The 19,598-nt window shown below is 38.6% G+C and overlaps 1 protein-coding gene across 1 annotated transcript in view; it reads right to left on the bottom strand.

Moving 5' to 3' along the window:
- The window catches only part of MICU2 (mitochondrial calcium uptake 2), a 147,262-nt gene that overhangs the window by 27,140 nt on the left and 100,524 nt on the right, over window positions 1–19,598 (bottom strand). The window contains exons 3-6 of the mRNA XM_071554045.1: window positions 13,233–13,264; window positions 13,045–13,120; window positions 8,392–8,439; window positions 3,762–3,844 (exon numbers count right to left, since the gene is read on the bottom strand). Of these exons, the coding sequence (XP_071410146.1) occupies window positions 3,762–3,844; window positions 8,392–8,439; window positions 13,045–13,120; window positions 13,233–13,264 (239 nt within the window). The remainder of the gene's footprint in view (window positions 1–3,761; window positions 3,845–8,391; window positions 8,440–13,044; window positions 13,121–13,232; window positions 13,265–19,598) is intronic.

Genomic DNA, 19,598 nt, shown 5'->3' with positions numbered 1-19,598 from the left:
TGCCATCAGAGGTACTCTACCTCCATTCCTAACAGTTTTGAACTGTCATTAATTTTACTTAGACATCTTTAATCAGGACAGAGTTAGGGAAATTCCTTACTTGCTGGGGATTTTGGGAACTTTGGGAGCCTTATTCTTGGTGGGAGGTCTCAGATTAATGTGCATGGGTTATTATGCGTCTGGAAATCCCCCTCACCAAGTCTCAAGTGAATGTCTTGGAAGTGCAGAGTTCACAGAAGTATCTCACTGTCCTCACAAAGATGCAGATAATGTGGCTCTGAGAAATGATTTTGCACTGGCAGAGGCTGATGAAAGGATGGCAACCAGCAAATGTGAACATGCCATTTCTACCTCGTCTTCTTTACCCTGGAGTTGCAGGGCAAAGCAACAAACGCTCTGGGCCCTACTGAGATGTCTCTTGTGTTGTGACTGTTTACCACTGAAACATGAATGAAGCAGAAATACACTGGTTTGAATACAAAGAAATATGAAGGAGAAAGAATAACAGTGTCCCTGTGAAGGGAGAGACTTTTAACTCCTATTGGAAGTGAAGAAAACGTGCACAAAAATAGAAAGGCTATAGAGGACAAGACAAACTCTCTTGCTGAAAACATGGGATTGCATTAAAGATCTCCTTTCCTGAATATTCATTTATGTTAGCAAAGAGCACTGGGAAATTCTGCATCTCACACTCCTTCAGTGTCTGATCCATACAGGTTTGAACAGCCCATAACCATCATGTGCTCCAGGCAAGGCACTAAGGACTCTGCTTGTCACCCTTCTCAACTTTCCTGAATGATCCACTTGACACATATTGTGCCTGTTCATCCAGCAGCATGTGAGAATTGAGATATACACAATTCCAAGAATGACGGACATTTTGCAAAAAAAAAAGGCATGTTCTTACCTCAAAGAATTTACAGTCTAGATCAACAGATAAGGTAGACATGTATAGATATCTAATAACGGATGGGAAGTAGGGAGAAGAGGTCACAAAGCAAGAGAATGAAGCAGCACTGACATTTCTTTTTCCATTGTATTCTGCTTCCATGCACTGACTCCTAATTACTCTTTCTTCACTATGCTTTTCCACTGCCCATTCTTTACATATGTTTCCTGACATCATGGTCAAATATAGTGGGGAAACAACCAAGAATAGTTCAAATATATTTTCCTAAGATGCCACCTGGGACAAGACAACAGATTAGCTACACAACTTATAACTTTATTAGCCATCCAGAAGCTTTCTATGATGCATGCAGAACTACAGCATACAGATTAACACACATACAATTTTCCAGGTTCTTACATTCCAAAGATTTTATTTTTGAATTCAATCTAGAAAAATAAAGTTTTGCTTGAAAGTAGTCACCTCTAGTAAACAGTCATGAGAGAAAACTCATCTTCTGATTAACTTCCATCCTGTGGGACTTCTTTGAATTTAATGATACTTGTGAGTTGACAGAGTAATTTATGTGGTCTTTTTTACTACTCTATATTAATTTATCAATACAGCCCATAAAGGAAATGCAAAGTAACAATCTATCTAACCAGAATAATTTTCATTTGACGGGATTGCTGGTACAGAAATCAAATTATTTGTAATGATTTGTATAATGTTTTCACCTCTACATTGGAAAACCTTCTGTTGTTTATCCTGACTGATTCAATTAGAATTACCTGAAATGGATAATGGATATTAAATATATGACACACTGCACCCCTCCCCAAGAGAGCTGTGCTGTGCTTCTGTATGAATGCCCTCATTTGTTTAACTGACACAGTCGCTTTTTAAAGGGAGCACTGCTAACATGTCATTTTCGTGCAGAGGCACTACAAGCTGAACGCGTTCACTTGTGTTCATGGAGTTACTTTCCCCTGTAACATATCGTTTTGTAGATGAATAATCCAGCCATAATAGACCTATTTTGGTGATCAGGGCACTGCTAGTCTAATAACAATTCACTAGGATTGCACCAGGTTTAGTATGTTAAAAATGTAAGCTTTACTAGAATTTGATTTCTTTCAAATCAGCAGAATAACTAACATTTTAACAGAGCAAATTCTTCAAAATTAAAAGATTTTGCATAGCAACAAGCAAGTGGAGGGTTGTGCTGATTTTGGCTGGGGTAGAGCTAATTTTCTTCACAGTGGCTGGTGTTGGACTGTGTCTTGGATTTGTGCTGAACACAGGATTGATAATGTAAGCTGAGTAGGGCTTACACAGAGCCAAAGCATTTTCTGCCTTTCATACTGCCACAGGAGTGAGGATGTTGGGGTGCATGAAAGCTGGGGGGAGACACAGCCAGGGCAGGTGACCTCAATTAACCAAAGGGATATTCCAGACCATATGACATCATGCTCAGTGGGGAGAGGAAGGAGGGGACATTTGGAATGAGGGCGTTTGTCTTCCTAAGTCACCATTATCCATGATAGGGCCCTGCTCTCCTGGAGATGGCCGAACAATTGGCTGTCCATGGGAAGCAGTGAATTAATTCCTTGTTTTGCTTTGCATGCGTGTTTGCCTTTTATTTTCCCTATTGAACTCTTTATCTCAATCCATGAGTTTTCTGGCTTTTACCCTTCTGATTCTCTCCCCAATCCCACTGGTGGGGCAGTGAGCGAGTGGCTGCTTGGGCTTGGCTGCTGGCTGGGGTTAATGCATGACGAGAGGATCTGCAGGCTCAGTTAAGGGCATCTGGGAAAAATGCCTTGGAAAATGATCTCATTTCAAACATTATTTTCAAAGAGTACTACTAAATCTGAAAGTACTTTTACATTTTATAATATATTTGAAGTATGACTCATCAATCAACCTTGTTAAGAGACAATTCACTGAAAAAATGGTGATCAGTGCAAAACATATGCCAACAGTTCTTGTATCATTAATTCCGAGTTTAAGGCTATGAAAGTGCACTTATATGTTTTCTCTAATCTCTCTATCAACAGGTGCATCTTTATAAGTTTTAGATTCTATGGTTCTCTAGAGTTGTGCATTAATGATCACCTTTAACTTTATCCTAGTGACAGAAAATAATTGGAATTGTAGTAGTAGCCATGTCAGCTTTTTATAAAACTGTCTGTCCAGTCACCTCCAGTATTAATGAAGGATCTGAATTAAGCTGAGGGAGTCTATTAAAAACTACGCTTGTTAATTCTGCATTCAACTTTTGACAATAAGTACTTAGTTAACAGTCTCTTGTTAAATATTTAGAAGTTGAATAAGCTATATAGTTAAGCTTAGTCTTCTTTAAAACATTAGGGCAAAATTTTCTGTGTTTTTTAACCATCTGCCTTTCTCCATCATGGTTTATATAAAATATGGGAAAAATCCTGCGGTTTCTTTTCAAAGTGTAAGTTGGTAAAAACCGTTTAGCAACAGTAAACAAAATTAATAAAAAATAAGGTAGGACGGTGAATTAAAGAAATTATTCAAGGCATTTAGGAAATAAAAGGCTTCCAGATTATTATTTAAATTAGCTCATGGGATTAAGTGATCTACACAAACTCCTGCCTTCCTAGTAGCAGATTTTTAGATACAATTCAAGGTAACATTTACAAAACAGGATTCAAATACGGTAAGAACTTCTGTAGCAACACTTTGGTATGTGCTTCTTTCATATAAAATACTTTGATTAAAATCATCAAGCCTATTTTTCAGTCCAATCTATGATCACATACTTATTAATCTTTATTTAGCAAATATAACCCATGGATCTATTTAAATGCTTTAGAGTGAATATACATATAAATACCCCTACCTTAAAGAATTCTTTTTTTTCAACTCGCTCATTGCCATCTGTATCCAACATTTTAAAGGCAATCTGAAGTCCAGTCTGGGGTTCTGCAATAAATTGCAAAATAGCTTTATTGAAAATACACACAGAGATGCTTACACTAGTACTCCAATAAAGATTGCAAAATGAATAATGATTGCAAAATCAATGCTGCCTATGGTTCAGTTCTCCATACATGCATGGTATTTCCAGTGAACCATACAGTACCAGCAAACTTTCACTGCACTTTCAGTATCAGCAAACTTTTAAAACAGCTTTTAACTATCATTTCAAGGGATAATTAATGCAATGGGAAAGTAAGAAATGCCAGCAGTGCCTAAGTACAGCCATTAATGTCCATCTGTATCTCCTACTGTCCTGGCCTAAATATATTCTCTCTGGATGTCTCCATAATTCCATGCTACTTCTGCAGTCTAGCTCTTGCTTGTTTATTAGAGCTCCTTTTCAGGTGAGAAGAGTAGAAATTGTCTTAAGAAACCAATAACCATCCCCAAACTGGGTGAAAGAGCTAGTGTACTCCTCAGGTACTTGCTGCATGGATGACGATATGTCACTATCTGCAGTCTTCTCTAGCAGACAGACCAATGTTGTAAGGGTGGCCAAGCTCTCTCGGCTCCTGCTCCTGCTGTGCTAGCCCCAGGCCTTTTTTCCCTTCCTTTCTCCTTCCTCCATAAACAATGTTCTCAAATATTACTGAGATGTAATAAACTACTCTTTCCAGCCTTTTTTGACAAAAGCATGTTTTGTATGACTCCCGTCAAGCTGATTTTTCTCAGGAATTTTACACAATTTTACCCTCCATTTCCTTCACTGAGTGGATGTTTCTTTTCAACAGAAAAATGTAATGACTTCTGAATCTTGCTATAAAAACACAGTGTGTTTGGAGCAACCTCCCATGATTTCCTGGTCTTACTTCACTTACAGGAGGCAGACACACTCGTTAGCGAGCCCACACAGGAGCAGCACGCTGCTGAAAATGCAGTTACAGTTCACTGCAGTAGCAAGCTCCTAACCAGTAATTTCTGGGGCAGGTGAATTAATTCCACAATCCACTCATGTCAGGCATTAATATGAAAGCCATGGACTTACCATCTCTGGAATAAATTCATGTTTCCAAGAACAATGCTGGACCCATGAGGGCAATATCGCTAAAAAACTCTAATGCCTTCAGAGTTTTGCTTTTGGAAATATATTCTTTCAGTTCCATTCTGTAAAGTTTTAAGTCTGGCTTTTTTTTTCCTTAAGAATGTTTCTGCAAAGGTAACAAGCTGAAGAAATATCCCATTCCTTTTAACTCATAACAAGATGGTTAAAGAAAGTACTATTTTTACATTTTAGAAATAACTACATCTTCAGCAGTCAACTAACGTTCTATGTGAATCAATCTTGTGATGCAGGGATATATTAAAAATACCACTGCAATCTGCACAGCAGAGCCCTACCCCGGCAACTGGGTTCTAATAATCAAAACTGGCTAAAACTGCCACATGCTAAATTTGTGTTACTAGTACAAAAGCAAGAAAAGGCTATCCTATAACATATTTAGAGCATAAAAGTAATTGATGTATTTAATAGTAATTCATACCATCTGTGTTCCAATTTTCAGATAAGAGAGCTGTTACTGAAAATACAGGACCTAAAGCTGCTTATACAGAGATGACATACTTATCTGATATGATGTAACCCCAAAGGTATGTGTTCGTAAAATAAGCATAGTTCAAAGACTATCACAGATATATTTGTATTTAATTAGAACCAGGCAAAATTCCAAAATCTGAAAAGAAGAGCTTCATCTTGGCTGTGAGTGCAGGTTAGACCTAGGTGCTTCCTCTCCAGCTATTCCTGTGTTAAGCAAGCTGTCAATTTGTGTGACTGGCTAATTGAAATGAAGCTTTGAGTAAAGGTGACAACTTCAATTCCTGGACTTCTTCACCAGACAGGGCTCCATTAACCTATTGCTAGAAATGAAATTCAATACAGCACTGGAAGAAAAAAGATAGCCATGATACAAGGCACGCAGAAAAGAGAAAAGAAGGTCACAGGGCCAAAAAAATAAAACCTTTGTCTGCCACAAAATTACATTTTCAAGTTCAGTGTTGTTACAGACACTGTTTTTGTATGACAGGCAGCATGGTCTTGTCAGCAGTGTCCTGGAACCAGGAGTCTGATGACTCTTTTCCTGCTTCCCTATTGCTCTGTTGGTGACTTAGAAGAAGTAATTTGAATATTAATGCCTGCTTTAAGAAATCTCACATTAATTCTCACTAGTGAGAGAGCCAGCTTGTGTAACTTGGGGCTGACTGACATGGGATACTTGTTAGGCAAAGAGAGGCACTAACGCTTGTTGACATTTGCTTTCAAATTGATCAGTATGATAACCCTCTGTGTAACCCAAGCAGCAACATTAGCACTGCATTTTTATCCAGCATCAAAAAGTGCCTTGTTTTTGCAGTTCAGTATATTTCTATAGAAATTCTGTGAAAAATAATGTTACTTGATTGTCTGGAGAAGTGGAACAACTTGCTGTGATACTGCTTCAATTTTCCAATTGTTTCAGCCAATAATTCAGCATGAATTCACTTTCAGCTGCCATAAATTTTTAAAGAAATAGAATCATTGGCACCTATTTCTGCAACTTTAAGGTGTTCTGAAGTTATAATTTGGCTGTCATGGTTGTCCTCTTTTAACATAAACCCACCTTTTTTGACTTGCAACAAATATTTTTAAAACAGTATTCTAATTGGGCTAAACACTTATTTCTGATTTTAAAAGCCACTTGAACAAATGGTATAACTCGGGTTCAAGCAGGGTGTAGCATGGGATAGACACCACTGCTGAAGCAGCATATTTGTATGTTAAATAGGTTATCTTAATGCATATATAAATATATATATATAATTTAATACTGTGTACTAGCTGAAATTCTCCAAGAGATTATCCATTCTTCATGCTGCACTAGTAAGAACTAATGCAGTTCTGCTGAGAAATAAGGTAAGCTGCAAAAGGCCTACCTAAACTGTGCATTATCAGGAATGCTGGAAATACTGTCTCCACTCGCTGGAGACCAACATTATTTGTTCATATTACACTGTGTCAGGGTGGATTTCCAGTGCAAGCAAAGTTTGTCCATTTCTTTAATGCCTCGGCCATGGACCTCATGGCCATAGAAGTGATGAGGGTCAAGCATCTACAGCCCATCAGGTGAAAGTGACTGCTTCCTTCTCTCCTTTCCCCATCTACTGATACAATAAAACTAGAATGCCTGGTTTTGTCCCTTGCTGAAAATGTTAGTCAAACAAGACTGCACACGTGGACTATTCCATGGACGTGTATGTGAACTACTTCACTGCTAGTCTGTCGGTATCACAGTGTAATGCTCATTCACACATCTCAAATCTTGGTATTTTTCAGCATCACCTACACTTCATCAGAACAAGCATGGCTCTGGGTGAGGAAACCCAGAAAATCTGAGATCACTTCTCTGCACAACAAAAAATGCCTGCTGTTTGCAGAAAAACCAAGTACCAAAATATCTGATAGAGAAAAAAAGGAAACAAAGGAGGAGGGGCAGAAATACATGTGAAATATTTGGAGGAAATAAGTCAAGAGGAACAGAGGATAAGAAAAAGGATTAAAAAAGCCAAACAAAAAGACACTGGGCAATTCTGCTGTTTATGTGTTGCATCGATTGCATATCTGAAAACAAAAATAGTAGGCAGCAACCTTTGAGACACTACAACAGCTTTTTATGCCACTGCACAAGCTACAGTGTTAATGCCTCATTGTCCAAAATGACTAAAACTACTATCCAGAAGGCAAATTGTTTATCTTCCCTCTCTGTTCTTCCTTCCCTTATTATGTGGTTTCAGAACCAATGTCTCCTCTCTCTCAAAGTCTTTTGAAAGGCTTTTCTGATCCCACGATGGAGAGATTTTAAAGTATTGCTAGGGACCAGTGATGACACTATGGAACTAAGATCCAATCAATTAAAGTTATAGGCATTTATATTAATGCATTACCAATCTCTATATAGTAGTTTTTTACATTTTACTATAATGCAGACCAGTGATGACACTACGGAACTAAGTTCCAATCAATCAACGTTACATGCATTCATATTAATGCATTATCAAACTCTACATAGTAGGGTTTTTTGGTTGGTGTTTTTTTTTACATTTTACTATAATGCTGAAACTATGGCCACCCTGACACCCAATCCCGTCAGATCTCAAAAGCTAAACTGGGTCAGCCCCGGTTAGTACTTGGATGGGAGACCTCCTGGGAATATTGGGGGCTGCAGGTTCTAGTCCCGAGGACTTCACTGTCACTGCCAAGCTCGCTTGGCCACGGCAGATGGACCTCAGGATTTAAACGGTGGGGCCAGTTCTGTGCACGCTGTGCCTCACCTAAAAAATCCACTGCGCAGGCTGGAAGGGCACGTGGGGAGAGCCCTGCCCAAATCTGCATTCACGAAGCCTAGCCATGATGATTTATGCAGAAATTTAGAAGATAAAAGTATCAGAAAAAAAACTTCCTGGAAATATGTTAGCAGCTGAGTATTTATATCTATGTGTTTTAAATATATAATACTTACTTGTAAGGATCGTCAACAAAAATAGGTACTCTGCATAAGATATCAATCCTGAAATAAAAGAGTTAAAAAGTTACTTGCAAAAAAACCCTCAAAAACTCATAGTAAGACTTTAAAGATCAAATCTTATAAATATGAAAAATGTAGCTTGACATAGTATTAAATATATTTATTAAAGTAAGCCACTTTATTATTTAATAAAGTTTTTACTTCTGTTTTTAGTACTCTGAAGGCAAAATTCCCAAACCAGAGACTCATCAATGTTCATGTCTAATCAAGAAAGTAAGGTTTATTTGGTATTAATAAAAGGCCTACACTAAATCTTTAGATTTTCACTGAAAACATTCAATGTTTATATAAAAGGCAAATAAATTAAATGTGCTTTGTCACATTTAGTACCTGGGAGGAGAACTACTCTAACATTACCCTGAAGGATCAAAGTCCTCCCTCCTTTGGCAGGCTCGCAAAGGCGGAGAACAGCTTCCCTCTAATTCTCAAGGGGAACATGGCAACACGAAAAGCTGCCAAGCTGCTAGATTGTGCTGATAGTACTGCTGGGCTCAGTGCCAAGAGGAGGCTTCTTTTTTTTTCAAAGTAGGAACATGTCCTTTCTACAAGGTGAAAGTATTTTCCCCCATTTTGAAGGAAAATTCCAATGTTTTCTTTTGAAATATCGCCTTAAGTGAAAAGCCTGAACAAACACAAAGATGTGATAGCGTCAAAATAGAGTGTACAAGCTAAAGATAGAGAGTGCATAATGAGGGTGGTTAAACAACAGAATCTGAACCATCTGCCCCACAATAATGTTTGGAGAAAAAAATGTAAAGGGCTTTTTTATAAATCACTTTTCAAAATAACTGAGCTACTTTTAACTTGTGAGCTAAACATTGTATAATACTGAAGCTGCTTAAAATAACAAAGTTCAAACATGCCTATATGTGCAAAGATAAACTATTTTTATAATTTATATTTAGTTAATTGATAGATAAGGAGTCCACTTAAGCTTCAGTGACAAACAATTAACTTCTGATAAATTACTATGCAGAGACAACAGCGTTTGTATTTAACCTCAGATAGTGACTTAACACTTTTAAGTACCAGTTAAGAAATATTAAACGCAAGAGCCTGAAAATCAGAGAACAAATCCTAGCTAAAGGCAGGTCTATAATACTGACCCTATTACCAACTCAATCTGAGTCCATATTTCAGCTTTTCTCTCCATCAAAATAGGGCTACTGACTCTATTATCCAACATGAATCATGCATAAATGAGCACAGTAGTATAATCATACTATGGAAATAAAAAATACTTTCACCTCAGAGATTCAGTTTTGCTTACAAGTTTTAGCATTTCTGCCACTGCAAGAATGCAAACTATTACTTGCATAGCTGTAAAACTTGGGAGTTGTGTTGCTAGATGAAATATCTAGGTTTTCTACAAATTCAAAATCAAATAAAACAACTCCTACCCCATTTTTTAGCTTATATGCCTAAGTATAAGATGAAAAAAATAGAAACAAATGGGGTGAAAGAAAATGAAGCCAATAGCACGATGGGCAGTGATCAAGTCTCCAAATTCTGTTTGGCGTGACACAGCAAAAGGATATCTAAGGGAAGAATATAAAGGAATTCAAGGAGGCAAGTTATCAGGTCTGTATGGAAGCCAGCCCCCAGTCATGGACTGCAATAGTGTCAGCACAAAGATCCCTGACTGAAAATTTAACCACCAAGCAATGAAGGACAACACCATTGGCCAAGGAGAAGCAGGAGTCTGCCTCTCAGCTGCCTTGAGGTATGCTGCACAGAGACAGTCTAAGGAACACCTGGAAGTTGAAGGCAAGCAGCTTATGCTAAATAAAACAGAACAAGGAGGGCCCAGTGTTGTGATACAAAATAAGGAGTTATGAAAGAAAAATATATTTATCAAAGCCTTTGAAAGGATATTAACATGGCAGATTATGTTTGCTACAGTCACAGAAGAAAGAAAGTTTTAATAATTGACATACAAAATACTGAGCCCCTGGAGAGTTTTAGCTATAGAGCTAGATGGAGACCATTATATCTTACAAAATTTGCATAAAGAATCTGCAAAGTTTTTACCAAGATGGTAGAATGTGAAGACAAGGAAAGATCAGTTTCAAGACAACACCCTGCTTATTGGCTCAAGGGAAAAGCATTTGAATTGTAGAGGGTTGGAAAGAGCAACCTTGCAAGAAATGGCAGGGGTGAGACAGAGATTGTGTTTTCATTGTCTTATTGTAATCTGACTGAAAAGTCTCTATAGTGAAATTTGTAAAAACGTAAACATAATAAAGATATGTAAAACTACTCTGGACTGTTCTTTAAAACCTGACTCAGTGCTTTAAAGCAAATCCACAGCCTGCCTGATATTTTCTGGAGGACTGATTGTACTAAAATGATTTGTCATATGATTTTTTTAATTTGTGGAAAAATTTCCATTGGAAATCTTATTTTAATTTCATTGTCCTTTTACTACTTGTATTGAATGGCAAATTTACCTCATCCATAAAGTAATTTAAATACTTTGGTAATTTTCTTTTAAATTCTACAGTGATCATTACAAAGTTACTCAAATTGAAACAAATAATGCAGCAAATTCAAAAAACCCAAAATAAGACATCCCACTGAAAATTATATTCCTATCCAAGTAAAATTTAAGAGATAAATGCTTCACTTACTGTTAAATGACTCAGCATACTTGCAGCCAAGTATTTGCAGTTAGCATTGGCAAAATACTGTCATTTTCTAATGCTAAAGGAACCTTCCCTATCCCTCCCTAGAAATCTGTATCCTCAAACTTTACAGCAAATACTGACAGTACAATATTCTCAATGCTGAATAAATCATAAGTATACCCACAAAATATGACATGAATTTTAAAACTGACCACTAGAAGGCAGAATTTGCTAGTATTTTATTTTGCAAACTGAACCGATGACAGTTTTCCCTCTCCTTGACATTTAAATAACAATTTGAAGGTAGTTAAAACAACCTCATCTAAACTGTGGGACAGGGGTAGATTCATTATTCTGGTACTTGTAAAAGCATAAATATTTTAATTTTTAAACTGTGATAATAATGCATCTCAAAGCAAAAGCATCAGTCACTAAACAGACATGATGACCAAAACCCATAAAAACTCTGTGTGCTGTGGGGACATATGGGTGACTCTACTGAATGTTCCTGCATCACCTCAGACAGGACTACCTGACCTCTGAAGGACAGAGTATACAGACACAGAGTGCTAAGCAAGGGGAGGTCCTTGCCAAAATGCAGAAGATGCCAGGCTGTGCAAATCACTGAGCTCACTTTGTGCCAAGCACTCAGCTGGGAGAGGTGCAATAAAGAAGGCTGTGCTGATTTGCTGTGTTTTCAGTTTCTCTTGGTGGATTCCCAGTTTTCACAGGCAGTGTTGTCTGGGAATTTGAAGTGTCCATCACTACAAAGACTCTAAAAAAACGGCTGTAAAAAAGAAGGTACAGAGAGACAACATCCAAGACTTAAAGACTGGGAATACTTTAAACCAGATTCTGGGAAGGCACGTAGGCAGGGAATGACTATTCAATACAAAACCCAGCCTTCCCTAGGACAGGAAAAAAATGTTCAGCTTATTCAGAGATGTTTCAGGGCTGCTGGGTATGCTGGGTCTTTCAAGCAAGGCACCCAGCTGGAGTCCCCTTCACGCCTGCACAAGGATACAAGAAATGAAGGCAAGCAGAAGGGGCCATGAGGCTGAAGGGTAGGAGAAATGCTGCAGGCTGAGGTTGAGGGCTGCTCTCTTGGCACAAGCTGCCAGCTCTGTCTGGGGATCTGCTGTGCATGGAGAGAGCATGGCTCAGGCCTGCCAAGGAATTGCAGCAGTGCAACGGCAACTTTATTTTCCAGAAACATCCATGGAATAAAGGGTTCAGGCTGGACTGTACAATACAGAAAGTTTGTGAATAAGCACTGTCAGTCTTTCTCATTAGTTTGGGGATTTTGGTCTTTGTTACTGGTGAAATGGTTAATTACTCTTCTATTTGGTTTCCTTGATCCTCTTGTTTGTCTTCCCCCTTCAATTAATTTATGCTAATGAGATGTTTATTTGGTGTTCTTTAATTCCCTGTTGTTACACAAACAATATCCCAGCTCTCAGAGTTTTCCAGCGTACAGCAGAAATGCTGGGTGAAAAGCAATCAAAGCACATCAGTGCTGCAAAGGGTCACAGAGCTCCTCAAGACGGAGAATTAAGTTCAACTGCTTTTGGAATCAGGGATGCCTCTTTACATAACTGGATTCAAATTTTATTTTTAGTCTTAGTTTCCATGCATCCAAGCTATATAGTGAAACAGCAGCTTCTTAACAAGTCTTAAAAACCCATTTTGTGCTGAAGTTATCCCTCTTAGCCCCTTTCTCTTCTCCAAGTAGGTTTTTCAGTTTCTTTCATGTCTCCTCCTGCACCTCAGAAGGCTTTCAATTCCCAGCCCTGCCTCTTTACTCTCTTGCATAACTGAGAGATTTGCCAAGGAGGCAGCTACTGGCTAGATGGGGATGAAGTTAAATCCATAAAAACTTCTTTAAAAATATATTCAATTCATACTATATAATGACATAAAAAGCAAGATACTATTTTTCAGTATCAAAAGTGCTCATTACCTTTATCACCAAGGTCTCTAAAAAAGGTCGGTCCTGGTTTAGCTTTGGCAACATATAGCAGTGAAGCATCTACCTCCTTCAAAGACACAAACAAGAAAATATAAAGCCAGTTTTGAAAGAGACTTAATCACTTCAGTAACAGAAAGAATGCAAGTTCTTTTGAAGAAGGAAAGGAACATTTTGCTTACCTTTTTTGTCAGTTTCTTGGCTGAGGCTTTGCCTATAATAAAAAAAAGCATCATTCAATAACAAACTGACTTTAAACTTTGATCAGATTCTCTGTGGCATTTCTTCACATTTTTATGGGAAAATGCTACGTAATATGAAACAGAATATTTTGAAACAGGCAGTTTGTTTTTAATTCCCATAATGATCATGAAAGGACAAGATTCAAAAGTAATGTGAGCAGTGTCTTCAAATGTTCTCTCAGCCTAGATGAAACCACAGCCCACTTTGGTATCTACAACTGCCTTACTAGTGTGACTTTGCATACTGTGAGCTACAAATGTTGCACATATTCCAAAGCAAGATTAGACAGTATTTGGGGATTTGCACACACACATAACAATCCTTGAAGTGCAGGTTTTGCATGTGACGGCTAAGGAATACTAAAAAAAAAGACAAAAAAAGAATGAAAATATTGATATTTCTTTTAATCAGAAGTGAATTGAACAACTCTGCTTTCTGAAAGAGCATCAGATAAAACCCATGCAAACATCTAAGTGTTTCTTAGTAGGTTCTAGTCTATACACTTGAACAGGGGAGACACTGGCAGCAGTATAGGCTGTATTCCTGTACAAATCAACCATTTGAGAAACTGCAATATATCATCAGTGTAACATTCCAGCTGGTTAGACAGGGATCACAGAAATCCTGTGGTTATGGACTAGCAGGAGCTGTGCTCCATCCCTTCCCAGTCTTTCTGCCCTATCACACTGATCTGCCTCCTCAGCATTTCTCCTCATACAGTTCTCAAAACCCTATTGTCCTTCACTCTTACCATTCTCAGCCCATCACTCTCTTCCTACACCACCGGTCCCTCTGGATTCCAGCCAGCTGTTCCCTCCTATTTATTCACATCGTGTAAGCAGAAGCTGAGCTGCCTCGATTTGCTCTGCAGACTGGTGCTGCCTGCAGCAGCCTGGCATGCTCCATGCTCAGACTCCAAGGCTACTCTGCTGCTTCACAGGCATCTTGCATCCAAAGAGGCACCAGCGTGGCACCATTATTTGGAGATGGACATGATGGAGGCAGCCTGGTGGGCAACTGTCAACAAACATCTACCAAGCATTTTCACAGGCCCATAATTTAGCCAGACAGAGGTGCATTCTCAATAAAACAGTGAATTTCCATTTTGCTGGCAAACAGCATGCCCAGCTGCAGGGGGGTCTCCACTGGCAATTTTTAGCTTTGGACAAGGGAAGCTGCTGGAACATCTCAACCAGCAATAGCTCATTTTTCAGCACAGGCAAACCAGTGAGTGTCCTGGCCTCTGCTCTCTGAACTGGCAGTAACAGTTTTGCTGATAAATTCCTCTCCCCACACCCCCTCCCCCAAATCAGCCTAAGGCAGACACCTGGCGCATAACATTTCAACACAAATGTTTAAGTTTGACAAAAGTTATAAGCAACTAAAATTAGGGGTTTAATACTGGAGTGTTGAGTGACCCCAGCAACAGGTGTTGCCAGTACCACCTGTTACTGTGGATGAATACATTTTTGTGCACTGCCTATACATATATCTACACCCATAAACACACACATAAAGCTACATAGGTAACTAACTCGAACAATGTATGAAGTCCTCGGCTTTGCCTCATTTGAGGCAAAAGTCAGACCAATAACAGACTGGGAGAACAAGCAACAATGCAGTAAAGCTGAGCCCTGAGCAGTCTGATATAACACATGTAACACTGTTCACTGCTGCAGAGCATTTTAAAGAATGGCTATTTAGCAAATTAAGTGATTTAGATCTCAGCTTTGAAAAGTCTCTGCTTCTGTACAGCACATTTCAACATGGAACTAAACTACAGTTGTTCCTTCAGCTCTGGGAGACCCACATAGTGATCAGCCTTATAGAAGGGAATGAGTCAGGTTGTAGGTCTGCAAAAAACAGTATCTGAAAGAAAAAGGGGAAAACCATCCTGCAATGTTTTTCGCTAGACATGCCCTTTGTACTCGCTGTCTGTACTGAAGCCACCACAGACCCTTATTTGTTTAAGAGCAGCTCACTCATTTCATTCTCCTGGTGACTCCAAGAACATCACATCTGGAATGGCACCTGCTACCACAGCAGAGTACTGGGGTAGCCTTTTGCCAGCATTCAGGAGGATGACAAAGGGGGACAAGCTCAACTCTGCAAGCTGGAACAGCAAAGGCTTGGATAATTGATGCAAGGTATGGAGAAACTACTGGGAGTTACAGCTGAGACTCAAGTTGACCGTTTGTGAGGCTCTACATTTGCTAAATCTGTGCTTCTCTTCTTTTTGTTGCATTCAGAGCAGTAACTCTGAAACTCCTCAGCTACCTGGTTTTGGGGAACAACACATCCTCAGTGGGAATTACTACATCTTGATAAAAATTAAGCAATGAAAGGAAAGTCTGTTGTAGACATATGGACTCTCTTCACCAGCCAGCAGCCACAACTGCAACTGCCTAGAGCTGTGCCCTCTTGCATCCAGTCAGTCACCCTCCAGAGATGTTTAAGATGCTGACATGTCGACTGACCTCTTTCAGAAGTGAATAGACAGTAACAACAATGATGCAGAGGTGCTCATGCTCCTGTTCCATGGGTGAAAGGATTAGTGGAGGAAAAGAAGAAACAATTATTTAAATATTTCCTAAGAATTAAATCCAGTTATATTTTATTGGCACTATCACCATATAAAAATCATCTGTGAAGACTCAAAATCTCAGTTTTCATTTGGAAACATTACTGTAGCACTAATAATATCCCTTGAATACTAATTCAGCTCTTGGTGATTATTCTCTCAATTTATTTACTTTCTAACAGTGAGATCCCTTTAAAAACCAACAAGGAAAGCTCTATTAATATCAAACATGCAGCCTTCTGAGGAATCAGGTCTCTTAAGGCCTTGTCTACAATGATTAGAAGAAGTTTAACTCCCCTTTGCAGAAAATGCACTGCAAAGGTATGAACAGACTTCTTAGCCAGTTTGTACACTGAAAAAAAAAAGTGTCTCTTCCTGTCTATGAATTAAATCTTGGTGCTGTCACTCCTCACATATGATGACAAACAGATCAGGATCTAAGCCTCTCTCAGGAATATAGACCATATTAGATTAAATAGTTCCTAATAATTATAAGTAAAACATCTGTGTGCTGCAATTTTCTATAGTTTTATTCTTTAACATTGATTCTTACTAATAGGCAAATTAATGACATATTATAATACCTGTTTGTAGCAGTAATAGTCTCACTTTCATATAAAAAAAAGAAACTTGGATTTTTTTGTTTTGAACTCTCATGAACGAGAAGAAAAACAACTTTTTTTCCCCTACAGACCTGCCATGATTACGAGGGAATTCTGATTTAAAGGACAGTGAGTATTTTCAAGGGTCTCTACATATTTTACAGATGCCATCATCTAATTTTCACCATCTATACTGGATCTATGAAACAATGAGGTACAGACACACCTTTCACGAACAAAAAGGCATTTTAGCTTTTTAAGTTGAATGAATACTGAGTCTACTTAGAAGCACACAAATTCTGTGCTGTTAGCCAAGAAAGTTAGTTGACAACTGTAATTAAGAAAACACCACAAGAGCATATCCGTCAGCCTTAATTTGCCCTTGGCAAACCTGGGTGTTTTGTCACATATGTTTCTTACAATGGAAGTGTTTCCATCTTATATCATTTTTTACACTAATATGTGGAATGGACCTGACATCAATGTTAGGATTAATGTTAGGAAAGGGCTGAATCAAACAAGTACCCACTTGCACTCAGAAACACCTATTTACACCTGTACAGCTTAGGAAAGGCTTAGATCTGACAAAAGGCATTTAGATTCAACGAATGAACAAAATCACTAGGATCAACAATTATAACAAAAATAATCAAATGCCAAAGCAAAAGTAGCTACTACCACCTGCAAGAAAACATAATTTTACATGCCTGCAAGATTGCTTTGCTTGTAATATACAAAATTAAAACTTGAATCAATCTTTCTCCACTATCTTAACTTCAAAGGAGAACTGTGTAAAGTAGGTATCTTTCCCTAGGAAGACAACAAACTCCTTTTTATCAGCCAAGTCACTGAGATGGTTTGACCAGGATCTCTTTTTAGCTCCATTTCAAACAGACATTGTGACAAACAAATAAAAATTAAAAAAATACCAGCTTTTTAATTTTAGATGGCAATTACTGCTATCTTTACCGAAGCTCGGCAAGTTCAAGGTCATACTGGGGTACTATTTAGCTTTTCATGAAAAATTATTATAAGAATACCATTAAATATATTCACAACTCAAACAAATTCTCATTCTGCAAAATGAGTGAATCTGGACGGGATTTCAGCACAGTCGTAATCTGAGGATCAGGGCATTTTAAAAACCAAACTCAGTGTGTGCAGCTCATGCTGTGGCCTTTACAGCAGAGCCCACCCTGCAGCCTTGCCTGCCATGGGAACAAGAAATTGTATTTCTTTGTTTTAACTGGCTGCCAGCTTTCGTGCAAGCTGAACTCTGAGAATCCTGCACCAGTGAGCTGGGTTAGATAAGAACGGTGTATATTGATTTCCTTGGGGAGATGCTGCTAAAATTTTTGTTCAAATTAGCCTGAAATACACGATCACTGAAATTCAATATCTTGTATTTCATTCTGAGCTCTCTCTTAGATAATTTTAATGATACTGGACAAGTACCTTAAATTAACAAGGTATCCCTTTTTTACCCACCTTATTTTTGTTCTCATTCTTTAAAGCTCTTCTATGCATTTATAAAGTACTTACTGCTAATTAAACCAATAAAGGGCAAAAATTCAAGCTAGTAATTAGATCTTTAAGGCCTCCTTTTGAAATACTGGTGATATCAGAGATAAATCAAGGATAGCAAAAAATATTAATGCTTTTTGAAAGCATGACAAACCAAGTGTTCAGATTGCTATGATAGCCCCTGGCAAACCAGCATCTGAATAATAAATGAGCATGCAATTTAAATGAATTAAGAATCCACTTCAGCTAGAAAGCTTTTACTGAACTAGTGCATTACTCCATTGAAAGATGATAAAAGTCATTTCAATCACATGAATTAGTGAATTGAACCACCTGAATTAAAATTCAAGTATGCCCAGTGGAAAAGGCAATTCTGCTATGCTTTACAAAACAAGCTTTGCATCTGTCCTTCTTTATTTAAAGCAATCGTTCCTCTGAGGAAACAAGAAATACCCAGTGCTGGGCCGAGGCCAGTGCTGGCAAATCTCCATTGCAGAAGAGCAGTTGCATCAGAGCAAGTCAATACCAGGAGGTTTCTCAGTGAGTCAGGCAGCTCAGGGTAAAAAGGGTGAGATGCTGATGCAGGGAGAAAACATCAAAAGATGACACAGTCTTTTAGGAAACAGAGACAGAACACTAAGATAAGCAAGTTTTCAAACCCTGTGAAGGAGACCATGGCACTGAGTCACCAGCAGTGCAAGGAGTTCCAAAACAACCAAAGGCATCAGGGGAAACCCTGATGCTGTGCTGCCCACGACAGAGCTTGTGAGCAGCTCAGTCCTTGCTGGAACTGTAGCAGGAGTCTGTGGGGGTGGCAGGGAGAGCAGCAGAACAACTTCTCCTTATTGAGGAAAAGTGACATACTCCCAGACCCTTTCTCTTTCTAATAACATATCCAAACTGCAGATAAGGAAAAGCTGAGAATATGTTCAAACTTCTAACCTTGCCACGAGACTTGTACTGCAAAGATACATAGCATACAGAAAGTTACTTTTTCCAAACAACTGGAAAAATCTAACAGGCGTATATTGGCAGCCCTCGGCTGCACAAGGAGCATGTGATGTGAGTTAAGAACTCAAGTGAACACACAAGCAGTAAGAAGCCAAGCACAGAGCGCAATTACAGAGGGGCATCTCACCAACAGGAGAGGCTGCCATTCCTCTGGGCTGGTTCACAGCTCATGACTGGAGGGAGCACCCTGCGGAAGAATTTGTCATGTGAAATGCAAGTCCTCAAACTCCCAATAGGCACCTCATGCCTGGTTCCTCTGGCTTCATTTTGTTGGCTAAAAATTAGATGCCTAAATCCGAGATAGTGATCTCTGTGGTGCTTTGCTGTAACTATGATGCTGTAAGGACATACGCAGAAAAGGGTTTATAATTAACTTTGAAATCTGCTGCTCCTATTTCAGATCTGAAGAAGAGCTCATATGCCCAAAAGCTCATCTGACTTTTCCAACTTACAAACCTCCTCCTGACTAACCCCAGGCTCCCATTATATTCAGGGGAGAGAGACTGACAGAATGAAAGAACAATTTATTCCAGGTTGAGACAGGTGTCCAATCCAGACCTTGGATTTGCCTGTTTCTTTCCATTATC

The sequence above is a fragment of the Pithys albifrons genome, chromosome 1, assembly GCF_047495875.1.
Source record: "Pithys albifrons albifrons isolate INPA30051 chromosome 1, PitAlb_v1, whole genome shotgun sequence".
Lineage (NCBI taxonomy): Eukaryota > Metazoa > Chordata > Aves > Passeriformes > Thamnophilidae > Pithys > Pithys albifrons.
This window is presented reverse-complemented; position numbering and strand designations above follow the sequence as displayed.